The following is a 14,262-nucleotide window of genomic DNA, read 5'->3' as shown; positions in this document are numbered from 1 at the left end:
GCTTCCCCTGAGAGCTCACGCTTACACGGGAGAAGCAGGTTCCCGTGGACCAACAGAATTCAAGAGCAGAATTTCAACTATACTGAAATTCAGCTGTACCTGAAACCTGGAGCTCAGCAGACAGCTGCCCCATTTCCTCCTCAGTCTCAAATAGGCTGAAGAGAATCAGACTCTTAGAGCCTCTGGGAGGGTCTCAGGCACTCTGGACCATTCCCTGAGGACTCCTGTCCGTCCTCCCACCAGAAAATGCTGGCTGTCACCAAGAAGGCCTGGCTTTGCATGGCTTGGAGTGGTGTCACCAATACCTAATGATTCCCGAGCTACTAGTATGTAATCTGAAAGAAAAGGCACAGAAAAGTGGATCCAAGAGAAGAGGCCTTTCCACCTATGTTTTTTTTTTTTTTTTTCTTTTAGGATAGTCACACAGAGAGAGAGAGAGAGGCAGAGAGAGAAGCAGGCTCCATGCACCGGGAACCTGACGTGGGATTCGATCCCAGGTCTCCAGGATCGCGCCCTGGGCCTAAGGCAGGTGCCAAACCGCTGTGCCACCCAGGGATCCCACCTATGGTTATTTTTTTAAACATATCACTGCTGTAGTCACAAAAGGAAATTAGCTCCATCTCTATCATCAAACAAAACTCATAAGCCCTGTTAAAGCTTTAAAGAACTGCAAGTCCCTGAGTTTAACTTGTTCTCATTCTGGCTAATCGTTAACTCCTCTCTACTGCTAGAGCAATATCAGGTACAAATGTTAACCATTTCTAATGGAGTGTTTTTGTAGCGTCAAATGCTTTATCAAGTGTATGCACAACCCTCAGCTTCTGATGTGCCATTTCTGTCTTCACACCGATGCTCACAACAACCAGAGAGCTGGCTCTCTCGGCATAACAAACCTTCATGGCAATTTCCACTCAGCTAGGGACTCCTTTGGCAGCTGGATTTAGTGTACGTCTTATCTAAAGTTCTCTCTGCAGTCAGGTAAAGTAGTGAAAGTAAGCTCACGGGCTTTTGCATCAAGAGGAAATTTTTGAGGAGAAACATCTTCGAAAAGTATTTCCCTCTCCTTGGCCCTCCTGACAGCAAGGGGAATCTTTTTTGTGTAATGAGACGGATGGTCTTACAGTGTTATTCACACTCATTGCCAATGAAATCTTATCTTTTTCTCCCCCAAATTAGGGGGAAAATAACAAAATAATTATCCAAGTACACTGAGAATTGTGTATCCAGTTTGGTTCCTATAATAAAAGTAAAATAATAAAATGTCACATGAGAGGAGATGGGGGAGACATACAAACACAAAAACAATATAAGCAATCCTATAGAGGAAAGACAAAAAAAAAATTGATGTTCTAATTGAGGAAAATGGGATATAAGTTAAAAAGAAACCATGGATGGTAAGAATTAGGTCCTCATTCACCAAAAGTTAGAATTTCTGAACCAAAGTAACCTTCTGACCTTTGATGAGGTAGTTTTCCAACAACAACTCCAAATGCACATCAAAACCTACCTCTCAAATGTCTAGTCAGCTACCACCACGTCAGGGGAGGAGTGGGAGTTGGCAGGGGTGTAGGCAAGCTCAAGAATGATGAGCATGGAGCTGGGGCTGTAGGAGCATGAGCTCCATATGGTGGAGCAGCATCTTGTATCCACCATATCATCCCTGACCACACTGCAGGAACTTTTAACCCCCACAGATGGGAGGGCTTGGGTCACTATAGATACATAGACACACACACACACACACACACACACATATACACACACACACTCATACTCCTCATCTCAACTCCGCAGCCTTTCCCGTCCTTGGCTTCTCATCTCAGATTGAGATGACAAGTCACCCAAGATTCCAAGCATATCCGATGATGATCTCCTCCTGCCAAATAGTCCAAGTATTTCTATAACAAAATGCAGAATGATTGTGAGAAATGCTATTAGATGGTTCATTTACAAAAACAAGAAAAGATTCTCTTTGATGTTAGAAGGACCAATAAGAGCAACATACATACACCTGTAGACAAATTCTGGCTGGGGTTTCACCTGAAGCAGAGGTAGAGGGTCTCCAGACCTGGGCAAGTGACTTTCTAACAAGACAGACTACTTTCCAGTTTGGGGACATTTTCAAGCTATGCTCGAGGTTAGCAAGAATTGGATACAAGCCTCTAAGACCAAGGCAGAAAGGCTCTCTGTCCAGTGTGGCAACCCACAAAAGGACAGTCCAATAACTTGAGGCCATTCAGAAGTCATCAAATGATGTTTTTAGGTAAAAAGAAAAGGTGAAGAAAATATGGTCACATGCTGTTGCACGAGGAGAGAGAAAATGAGAACTGTTTCTAATTGCAAAAAGAAACTCTAGAAAAATACACAAGAGAGCAGTGAAAGTGATCAGCTGTGGGGTGAGTGCTGGGCAGGTATGGATGATGGAGATGGGCTGGAAATGAACCTTAATATATTTCAGTGCATTGTACTGAGTGTATCTTAATATATCTCTACCACTTTGGGAATAAATTGAAATGTATTTCCCATTTTAAGACGTTTCAAATAAAATCAAACCATCAGATGGGAATTACTGGAAATGGAGGTGTCTATCTCGCTCTAGCCTCTGATCTGAGGACTTTTCATCTTCTGAGCTTCCCGCAGGCAGCTCCTGGGGCTCTGGTTAATCGGCTTCCTCCTCAACTTGCTTTCTCCTTGGGGGCATTTTCATAGAAGCTGTTTTCTCATCCTGAGGCCTGCTGCTCTCTGTTCCCTGGTCTCCATATCTGAGCCCTTCCATTTGACTCCCCCTGAATATAGCTGAAGTCCACAGCCACCCGGTTCTCTCCTGGTGGGGTCAAAGGGCCCAAACATGAAATGACCAGGCAATTCTTCTGAAGTTTCCAGGACAGCTCTCCTTGGAGGGCCTGAAGGGGTCCTTGCATAGGGGACCACAGAGAAGAGCAGATTTGGGGTTCAGAAGAGAAGCCTCGGCAGCCCCAATTCCTGGTCAGGTAGGCTGCTGTCCAGGCAGCTGACTCCTTCCGAGTATTGACGGGGGCCAGCTGCCAGGAAAGCTATCAGCAACAAAACACCAACCAACCAGCTTGAGGAGGGTACTGCTGGAGAATGGGGGTGCCATAGGATGAGACAAGGTCTCAGGAAACCAAGCTCCCCCCAGACCACCCAAGCCAAGCTACCTCTCGCTTCTGAGCTGCATGCTCTTTCTGTAGTTCCTTCATTTTTCTCTTCCATTCTGTTTTCTGAAAAAGATAACTGTTTGACAACTGGGCCTCTAGATATTAAAATATACTCTAAAGCTAAAGGAATTAAAAAGTATTGGCTCGTGATTCAGCAGAGCAGTGAAAAGAATAGAAAGCCCAAAGATGGGGGGGTGGGGGGAATGAAATCTTAGTCTGAAGGAAGATAGATTATTGACAAATGGAGTTCAAACAGGTGATTAACTGCCTGGGGAAAAAAAATATATGATCTTGAATCTTATTTCGTATCTTAAGCCAAATAAGTTGTAGGGGTGTCAAAGATTTAAACTTAAAAAACCGAAGTGACATCAGCAAGGTGGGGCAATGGAAGGTTCCAGCTCTCAAACCGCCCACAGGTGAGGATTCCTTTATGGGAGCCCAGGAATCCAGCAGAGAGTTTCTAGCACCTCAATGGAGCAAAAATAACCTGAGAATAGATTCATTCCAGAGAAGTTTCACTGGCCTACATTTGCTCTGCTCTCCCCAAGGTGGCACAGCTCAGTGCCAAGAGAGACTCTCTCAGCCCGCAATTTTCCCCACAGGGGTAAGTGAGAGTGAGGGAGCACCACTGCCCCAGCCTCCCAGGATGCTGCCCAGGAGGCCCAATTCTGTCCCTCTCAGAACTGAGGGAAAAAGGGCAGAGCTGAATCAGCCTGTGGTGCTGGCATAGCAGATCCAACTGGCTTGTCTGTGGACACGGGGAGGTGTAAGATGAGAAGTTCTTATATGCAACTGATATTAAGTTGTTATCAGCTTAAAATAGACCACTGTACTAGAAGATATTTTATGTAAGCCTCATACTAATCACAAAAAAAAAAAACCTATAGCAGATATGCAGAAGATAAAGGAATCAAAGCATACCACTCTAAAATAAAATCATCCAATCAAAAAGGAAGGCAGCAAGAGAGGAGGAAAGGACAAAGCAACCACAAAACAATCTGAAAACAATTAAAAAAATGGCAATAGGAAGTCCTTACCTACCAATAATTACTTTAAATTTAAATGGATTAAGTTCCCTAAGCCAAAGACAGAGTGAGTGAATGAATTAAAAAAAAAAAAAAAAAAAACACAAGATCTGGCTATGTGCTGCCTGTTAAGAGACTCACTTTAAGAACACGCATAGTCTGAAACCAAAGGGATGGAAAAAGATATTCCATGCAAACAGTAACCAAGAGAACAGGGGTAGCTATACTTCCACTAGGTGCTTTAAGTAAAAAACTGTTACAAGAGACAAAGAAGGTCACTATATAATGATAAAGGGGTCAATTCATCAACGGAATACAATTATTAATACATATGCATCCAACATCAGAGCACCTATATACATAAAGCAAATATTAATACAACTGAAGGGAGAAGTTGCAATACAGTAAGAGCATGGGGCTTCCATGGCCCCCTTTCAACAATATAGATCATCCAGACAGAAAACCAATAAGGGAACACTAGACTTGAATAGCACTATAGACCAAATGGACCAGACAGACATATATAGAACACTCTATCCAAAAGGAAAACCATCTATGGAATGGAGAAAATATTCTGCAAACCACATACCTGACAGGGGGTTCATACGCAAAATATAAGGAACTTATACAACTCCGTTAGAAAAAAAAAAAATTAAGGACCCAAATAGGCATTTCCCCAAAGTTGGCCTACAACATCATTAATCAGCACAGAAATATAAATCAAACCACAATGAGATATCACCTCACACCTGTCAAGACGGCTATTATTTTTTAAAAAACAAAATATAACAAGTGTTGGTCAGGATGTGAAGAAAAGGGAACCTTCATACCATGTTAGTGGCAATGTAAATTGGTATAGTTATTATAGAAAATAGCTATAGAGTGGAAGTGCCTCAAAAAATTCAGAACTGACTTACTCATTTTCCCCAAGTATCTCCCACATATAAACGAGTTATACTTGTTAATAAACCTGTTTACCTGCTGTTAAAAAAAAAGTAAGGGGTACCTGGTGGCTTAGTCAGTTAAGCATCTGACTCTTGATTTTGGCTCAGGTCACGATCTTGGAGTCATGGGATTAGCCCCATATTGGGCTCCATGCTCAGCAGGAAGCCTGCTTCTCCTTCTCCCTCTGCTCCAACCCCTGCTCACATACTCTCTCTCTCTCTCTCTCTCTCTCTCTGTCTATCTCAAATAAATAAGATCTTTTAAAAGAATTAAAAATGAAACTACCATAAATTTTGACAATCCCACTTCTTAATATTGATCCAAAAAAACTGAAATCAGGATCTCAAAGAGATACTCACCCCCCCCCCATGTTCCCTGCAGCATTATTCACAATAGCCAAAATATGGAAACCTAATAATCCATTGACAGATGAATGGATAAAGCAAACATGGTACATACATACACTGGAATGCTATTCAGCCTTAAAAAAGAAGGAAATCCTACATCAACATGAATGAACCACAAGGACATTACACTAAGTGAAATAAGTCAGACAAGAAAAACACTGCATGATCTCACTTATGTGTGGAATCTAAAATAATCAAACTCATAGAAACAGAGAATGGTGGTTGCCAGGGGTTAAGACGGGGAGAAAATGAAGAGGTTATGGTCAAAGGGAACAAGGTCTGTTATGCAAGATATATTGCTTACTTAAAACTTGCTAAGAAGATAGATCTTATGTTGTGTTATTACCACATACACAATGAAAATAATAATAATAATAATAATAATAATAATAAGGATGGGAGGAAACTTTAGGAGGTGATGGCTATATATGACTGTGACTCTGATGGTGGTGATGGTTTCAAGGGTAAATACTTACCTCAAACTCAGAGTTGTGTAAATCAAGTATGTACAACTTTTTACATGCCAATCATACCTCAGTAAAGAGGTATATATGAATGAAGGAATAAATAAGTAAATAAATAAATAAGGCCATAAAGGCAGTAAAAGAAAACACAAAAACATTTTCTTCTTAAACCTCAGGGTGGCCATAAACAAAAGATTGATAATTTGATCATTTGGACCACACAAACATGATTAATTTCATATGGCCTAACCACCATAAACAAAATTAAAGGAACAATGTGGGGAAATAACCCCAAGAATGAGAAAGGGTTGGGTTTAAGTTCCATATATTATACAAACTCTCTCTTTGGTAAGGAAATCAATAGAAAATGAGGCAAAGGATGTAAACAGAGATCACAGGGGAAAAAAAATTAGCTTTTCTTACTGGGAAACTTGTAAAGTAATTAGACCTTAAGCTCTTTCTTAGCAAATCTTAGCAGAAACAGAAGCACCGATGTAGTGACGGTGCCCATGGCCAGCCCTTCCTTGCCATGGAGTGATCAGCGTTGCAGACCATGTCTAGCTGGACTGTTGTAAGATTCATCCAGCAGTGACCAGAGCAGAAGAGCAGACTGTGCACAGCCTCTCCAACTCCATATCCAGCCTCAGAATGGGGCAGCATGAAATCGGCCAGGAGAAAAGTTACACCATGGAAAATGGCAATGGCTACAAATTAAATCTTTTTAGGTCCCAAGAGTGGTTTTTAAATATATACCATCACCCACTTAGACCCACCCCAAAGTCCTTCAAACCCAGGAGACTGTCACACTTCCTAACAGTTGTTTTCAACTGGGTTGGACTCAAAATGAGGGTAAAGGTACCCAATAAGGGGCATAACCGTATGTATTTTGAGAAGATCCCCGATAAACCTGCTATTGCACCCCTGTATATCACCAGCCTCACGTGAGAACCCTAGGAATCCTACCCAGTGCTTTCACGTACTGGCAGAGGTCTGTAAATATAAAACCTGATACCTCTCAACTTCTGTAAAACCATAGAGCAAAACCGAGAAACTTTGTTAAGAACAACATGATTCGGATCCCTGGGTGGCTCAGCAGTTTAGCGCCGGCCTTTGGCCCAGGGCGCGATCTTAGAGTCCCAGGATCGAGTCCCTTGTCGGGCTCCTGGCACAGAGCCTGCTTCTCCCTCCTCCTGTGTCTCTGCCTCTCCCTCTCTCTCTCTCTATGTCTATCATAAATAAACAAACAAGCAAACAAATAAATAAATAATAAAATAAATGAATGAATGAATGAATCTTTAAAAAAAAGAACAACACAATTGGCTATGAGAGAAAAGGCAAGAGTTATCAGCTCACCTCAATGTCTGTCTTCTCCCTCAGGACCTCGACCTCCTGAGTCTGCATGAGTTTCTCCTGAATGTCCACTTTTTCCTTCAGGGCCTGGATCTCCTGACTCTGCTTGAAATGCTCCCCAGACTTATCCAGCCGATACTTGATATTAGCCTCCACCATACTGTGGGACTGGGACTGCAGCATCTGCAGTTTCTGAAAAGCCAGGACACAGTTTTATTTAGATGAAGATCTAATCCTGATGTTGCCTTTTATACCTTGAGCAACGTCAGAAGGGCACACCTTAGCCCACCACAAACTCCAGCTTGTCCTCACTAGACATCTACGTGGCTGCGCATACCCACACAAGTCTCATTCTCCCCCACGAGGCTTCCCCTGAGAGCTCACGCTTACACGGGAGAAGCAGGTTCCCGTGGACCAACAGAATTCAAGAGCAGAATTTCAACTATACTGAAATTCAGCTGTACCTGAAACCTGGAGCTCAGCAGACAGCTGCCCCATTTCCTCCTCAGTCTCAAATAGGCTGAAGAGAATCAGACTCTTAGAGCCTCTGGGAGGGTCTCAGGCACTCTGGACCATTCCCTGAGGACTCCTGTCCGTCCTCCCACCAGAAAATGCTGGCTGTCACCAAGAAGGCCTGGCTTTGCATGGCTTGGAGTGGTGTCACCAATACCTAATGATTCCCGAGCTACTAGTATGTAATCTGAAAGAAAAGGCACAGAAAAGTGGATCCAAGAGAAGAGGCCTTTCCACCTATTGTTTTTTTTTTTTTGTTTTTTTTTTTAGGATAGTCACACAGAGAGAGAGAGAGGCAGAGAGAGAAGCAGGCTCCATGCACCGGGAACCTGACGTGGGATTCGATCCCAGGTCTCCAGGATCGCGCCCTGGGCCTAAGGCAGGTGCCAAACCGCTGTGCCACCCAGGGATCCCACCTATGGTTATTTTTTTAAACATATCACTGCTGTAGTCACAAAAGGAAATTAGCTCCATCTCTATCATCAAACAAAACTCATAAGCCCTGTTAAAGCTTTAAAGAACTGCAAGTCCCTGAGTTTAACTTGTTCTCATTCTGGCTAATCGTTAACTCCTCTCTACTGCTAGAGCAATATCAGGTACAAATGTTAACCATTTCTAATGGAGTGTTTTTGTAGCGTCAAATGCTTTATCAAGTGTATGCACAACCCTCAGCTTCTGATGTGCCATTTCTGTCTTCACACCGATGCTCACAACAACTAGAGAGCTGGCTCTCTCGGCATAACAAACCTTCATGGCAATTTCCACTCAGCTAGGGACTCCTTTGGCAGCTGGATTTAGTGTACGTCTTATCTAAAGTTCTCTCTGCAGTCAGGTAAAGTAGTGAAAGTAAGCTCACGGGCTTTTGCATCAAGAGGAAATTTTTGAGGAGAAACATCTTCGAAAAGTATTTCCCTCTCCTTGGCCCTCCTGACAGCAAGGGGAATCTTTTTTGTGTAATGAGACGGATGGTCTTACAGTGTTATTCACACTCATTGCCAATGAAATCTTATCTTTTTCTCCCCCAAATTAGGGGGAAAATAACAAAATAATTATCCAAGTACACTGAGAATTGTGTATCCAGTTTGGTTCCTATAATAAAAGTAAAATAATAAAATGTCACATGAGAGGAGATGGGGGAGACATACAAACACAAAAACAATATAAGCAATCCTATAGAGGAAAGACCAAAAAAAAAAAATTGATGTTCTAATTGAGGAAAATGGGATATAAGTTAAAAAGAAACCATGGATGGTAAGAATTAGGTCCTCATTCACCAAAAGTTAGACTTCTGAACCAAAGTAACCTTCTGACCTTTGATGAGGTAGTTTTCCAACAACAACTCCAAATGCACATCAAAACCTACCTCTCAAATGTCTAGTCAGCTACCACCACGTCAGGGGAGGAGTGGGAGTTGGCAGGGGTGTAGGCAAGCTCAAGAATGATGAGCATGGAGCTGGGGCGGTAGGAGCATGAGCTCCATATGGTGGAGCAGCATCTTGTATCCACCATATCATCCCTGACCACACTGCAGGAACATTTAGCCCCCACAGATGGGAGGGCTTGGGTCACTATAGATACATAGAGACACACACACACACACACACACACACACACACACACATACACACACACACTCATACTCCTCATCTCAACTCCGCAGCCTTCCCCGTCCTTGGCTTCTCATCTCAGATTGAGATGACAGGTCACCCAAGATTGCAAGCATATCCTATGATGACCTCCTCCTGGCAAAGTGGTCCAAGTGTTTCTTTAACAAACTGCAGAATGATTGTGAGAAATGCTATTAGATGGTTCATTTTCAAAAACAAGATTGTCTTTGATGTTAGAAGGACCAGTAAGAGCTAAATATATTCTGAAAGTATTTCTCCTCAGATCGTTTTCCCTGACGTGATTTTAGTCATACAGGTTTATTTGGGAAGAGAGGGTCCAGAGATAATGACCTTTAATAAGGTTTTCTTGGGGGCATCTGGGTGGCTCAGCAGTTGAGCATCTGCCTTTGGCTCAGGGCATGATCCCGAGGTTCTGGGATCGAATCCTGCATCGGGCTCCCCACAGGGAGCCTGCTTCTCCCTCTGCCTATGTCTCCACCTCTCTCTGTCTCTCATGAATAAATAAAATATTTTTTAAAAAAATAAGGTTTTCCTAAACAAACTTGACAGTATGCCCAGTAGAAGAGCAGGAGCTCTTCATTTAAAAAGCTAAGCTCAAATCCCAGGTCTAGCTCTTAGTAGCCATGTGACCTTGAGCATGTTATGGGGCCTCAATGTCCTCTGCTGTAAAGGAGGCATGAGAATAGTTTTGTTTAAAGAACTTTAAAAAAGAAGTAAGTAAATGAAAAATGTACCTACTTTGAGGATGTTATGGTTGTTTTGTTGTTGTGAGAATTAAAAGTTAGTGTATATAAAGCACTCTGTACAGGGGAAAACAGTAAATACCTTTAGTAAATCTTACTATTACATGTGATCTCCACAGACCCCAACAGAGTGGCTGGCATGTAGGCAGTGTCAGCATATATTTGTTGAGAGAGAAGTGCTGCATCTATTTAAATTTTGCCTCATATCTTATCCAGTGATGAAAGAAACTCCTTTGCAAAAATAAAGTCTAGGGAGTTTTTACTATATACCAAACAATGTGAAGTGCTCTCTACGTGCTAATTTAACCCTTTCAGCAATCTATCTTACAGAAAAGAAACTGAGGCACAGGAGGGTTAAGTAACTCGCCTATGGTCACACAGCCAAAATGTGCTAGAGCAGGGATTCAGCCCCTGGCATCAGCCTCTGGTATCCAGCCTAACAGTATATCAGCCCCCAATGGCAGATGGAATAAAACTAGAACAAACTAAGAAATAAATTTTAAGAATAAACAGATTTTTCAGCAAAAGAACTTTGAACGCCTTTTGTGTAAGTTACCTCTTCTAGCATAGAGTTATGTTTGGCAACACTTTTAAATTCATCCCATAATGATCTTTTAAACTTGTCTATTTCTTCATATAGGCTGGCCCACTCCTTTTCTTTCCATTCATCAAATTTTTTCTTAGTTTCTATTTCCTTCTGATGGCTGACCTCTGCTTCCTGGAAAGAAAAGCAAGAACAATAGAATCATTAATTCCACATTACCGCAAATATTTACTGAGAAACTGCTAGGGCCTCTTGTATGGGCAAGTCATTATGGAGACCCAAAGCACAATCATCTCAGAGCTCCCACTGTTTGGGCATGGAGTGGGACAAGTCTTATCCAAACTGTAAAGTCCCTTGAGGGTAGGGACCATGTCTTTTCTCTCTCTTTGTATTCTTGGCATAGTTGGTGCTCAATAAATGGGTGCTGAGGAAATGATTACATGAAGGAAGGGGTGAGACAAATTTACATATCTTCATTCTACAACTATCTACTAAGTACATCCTTGAGAGTGGACTTTGGAGTTTATCCAGTCTTTGTTCTTCAAAGCGCAAACTAGCAGGGTAGTGTAAGAAGTTAACATTCTGGTTTAAATGCCCTCACAGAGTGCTGAATAATGTAGGAAAATGCAATTCTCTGCTCTACTTGTGGCCAGACAGATCTGGAAAAATAACTGAATCTTCCTTCTCAGACAACCCAAGATCATTTGCCATATCCAGAAAGATGCTATCCTGGTGCTGGCTGACTCCCTGCTGCAGGCTAGTTTCCTGCTGCAGAAAACCAGCCTGACTTCTGGTCCTGTGGAATACAGGTGCCTCTTGGGTCTCCTGGGTAGTCCACGAGCGGGTCTCCCCGGCGCTTCCTCTCCATGCCCACCTGCAGCTGTCGGCGCTTCTCTGCCTCCCTCTGGGCTTCCAGCTCCTCTTGAGTCCATTTTAGCTTGGCCCGCAGCTCTTCCAACACATCCTCCTCCAACAGCCGCTCTGGCTTCTGCTTCGCTGTGGGGTCCATGCAAAGACAGGATAACCAGTTTAAGTTAAAAAGTGAGTGGAACAAGGTTCCTCATCTATGCGATGTGTCACACCTCTGGCTGAGACCAGCCATGCCACTTCCATTGGACATTGACTACAGGCAAGTGACATAACATCCCTGACCTTTAGTTTCCCCACATCAGAAAATGGAGATAACAACAGCACCTAACTCAGAGGGTTGTCGCGAGGGTGAAAGGTGATAGTGCAAAATGCTTAGCACAGTGCCTGGCATGACAACTCAATAAATGTGAACTATTATTATCACTTAAAATAACTATTTTGATGGTACCAACACACACAAATGTAAATGCGAGATTGGTAGGTAACAGAAGCATAATACCAAATAGCACGTACACAGTGATTATTAATACAAAGAACACATCTATGTACCTGGCAGCCATCAGAGAGGAGTTTAAAGGAGTGAAAATAATTGTAGTTTTAAGTTCACTTTGTTCAGAAACACAGTATAGTATTAAATTTCAAATGGAAAAAAAAAAGCAGCATGCATTACGAAGAAAATTTTAGCCAAGGTTGCTTTAAAAGTATATTTTAACATTTCTAAGATTAAAAAAAAAAAGAATGAAGTATAAAAGAACATTCTAACTAAACCACATACTGATAAACCAAGAGTTACAGGTTAATTGAAAAGACGCCAATTGTACTTGAACATTTGTTACTTTTTAAAGTACCTGTAGTGCCTATTAGATAGATGGTACTGTTATTAAACCTCTAAACCTGTCTTTGAAAAAAAAGAAATGGTTTTCCTCAAACTGGATTTTTTGGAAACAGCAATTTTTAAATGCAGTAGAAATTAATTTGGGTTAACAAAGTGATTTGAGATGATATGAAATCGGACAGCAGAGGGATCTGAAAAGCCAGCTGCCTGAGAATAAAAAGGTCATTAATTTAGCAAAAATTGCCTTAAGAACATATTTTCCCTCTCCTTCAACACTTAACCTTAAGAAAATAATAAGAAATATGCACAAAGATTTACACGCAAGAATGTTGATCATTATGTGATTTATAATAGGGAAATTGACAAGTAACCCATATAAAGTATAAAGTAATTTAATTGTGAAATAAATTAGGATAGCCACAGGATGGGATACTATTCAGCCATTAAAAGCCATGTTTCCCAAGATGACTGGATGACAATAGAAATGTGATATATTCCTAACTGAAGATAAGCAACAGTCAAAACTGCATACTATATGATTATATACATACACAGAAAAATAAAACAGAGAAAAACATCAAAATATTAACTGTGATTTTGACCGTGGTTCTTACCTTTTCTACCTTTCTGTATTTAAATATTCCAGGTCAAAAGTATTTTTTTCCAATTTTTTTATTGTGGTAAAATACACATAACATAAAATTTAGCATCTTAACCATTTTTAAATGTATAGTTCGGTGGTATTAAATTCATAATGTGCAATTGTCACCACCATCCTCTTCCATAACTCTTTTCTTCTTGTAAAACAAAAACTCTGTATGCTTTAAATAACTCCCCATGCACCCCCTCCCCTGGCCCTGACAACCATCATTCATCCTACTTTGTTTCTATGAATTTGACTTTTCTAGGTGCCGCATATTATGTGGAATTATACAGTATTTGTCTTCTTGTGACTGACTTACTTCACTTAGCATAATATCTTCAAAGTTCATTCATATTGTAACATATTACAGAATTTCCCTTCTTTTTAAGGCCAAATCATATTCCCTTGAATGTATATACCACAATTTGCTTATCTATTCATCTGTCTACAGACGTTCGGGTGCTTTCCAATCTTAGCTACTGTGAATAATGCTGTTATGAATATCAGTATACAAACACCTCTTCAAAGACATATCTTCTTAATCAGAAAAAAAACATTTAAGAAGCAGAAAATGTTTTTGTTTAGCAGCCTCCAATACAGAACCAAGAAAAATCAGATATATAATAAATGCATAATAAGTAAGTAAACGGTCCTGTTTTAAAACTCTAAGTCTGCTCTTTGAAAAGGAAATTAAAATGAAAAAATAAGAAAAAAGTTTTATTTAATGGGATTTTTATATTTATAAGATTTATATTTTCATATCTATATTTATTTCACGTGTTAACACCTATTTCTTATGGAACCACAAAAATGGATATAAAGTTCGTAAATCTCTTTATGGGGAAATATACAGCCTCGCTACTTGTTTTGGAACTTGAAATAGTAAAATTAAAGTGATTAAGTCATAATTAGCTACACACAAAAAGTCAAAAGACTGGCCTAATTGCTCATTAACCCCATTTAAAAACACATTCATAGCTAGCATCAGAAAATAGCAGACTCATAGAAGGCTGGAAGGTAAGGACCCTTCAAAACCACTGCATCTGACGGTCCCATTCACAGCAAAGGCCACTGTGACTCAGAGGGGTGCACTGACAGTGGTCACATAATAAAAAGGGA

General features: G+C 40.9%; 1 protein-coding gene across 9 annotated transcripts in view; it reads right to left on the bottom strand.

Annotated features, from left to right (window-relative positions):
* The window catches only part of DZIP1L (DAZ interacting zinc finger protein 1 like), a 53,660-nt gene that overhangs the window by 26,202 nt on the left and 13,196 nt on the right, over positions 1–14,262 (bottom strand). For all 9 annotated transcript variants that reach the window (XM_072792591.1, XM_072792593.1, XM_072792598.1 and 6 more), the window contains exons 5-7: positions 11,670–11,791; positions 10,808–10,969; positions 7,371–7,559 (exon numbers count right to left, since the gene is read on the bottom strand). In XM_072792591.1, the coding sequence (XP_072648692.1) occupies positions 7,371–7,559; positions 10,808–10,969; positions 11,670–11,791 (473 nt within the window). The remainder of the gene's footprint in view (positions 1–7,370; positions 7,560–10,807; positions 10,970–11,669; positions 11,792–14,262) is intronic.

This window comes from Canis lupus, chromosome 22 (genome assembly GCF_048164855.1).
Source record: "Canis lupus baileyi chromosome 22, mCanLup2.hap1, whole genome shotgun sequence".
NCBI lineage: Eukaryota > Metazoa > Chordata > Mammalia > Carnivora > Canidae > Canis > Canis lupus.
This window is presented reverse-complemented; position numbering and strand designations above follow the sequence as displayed.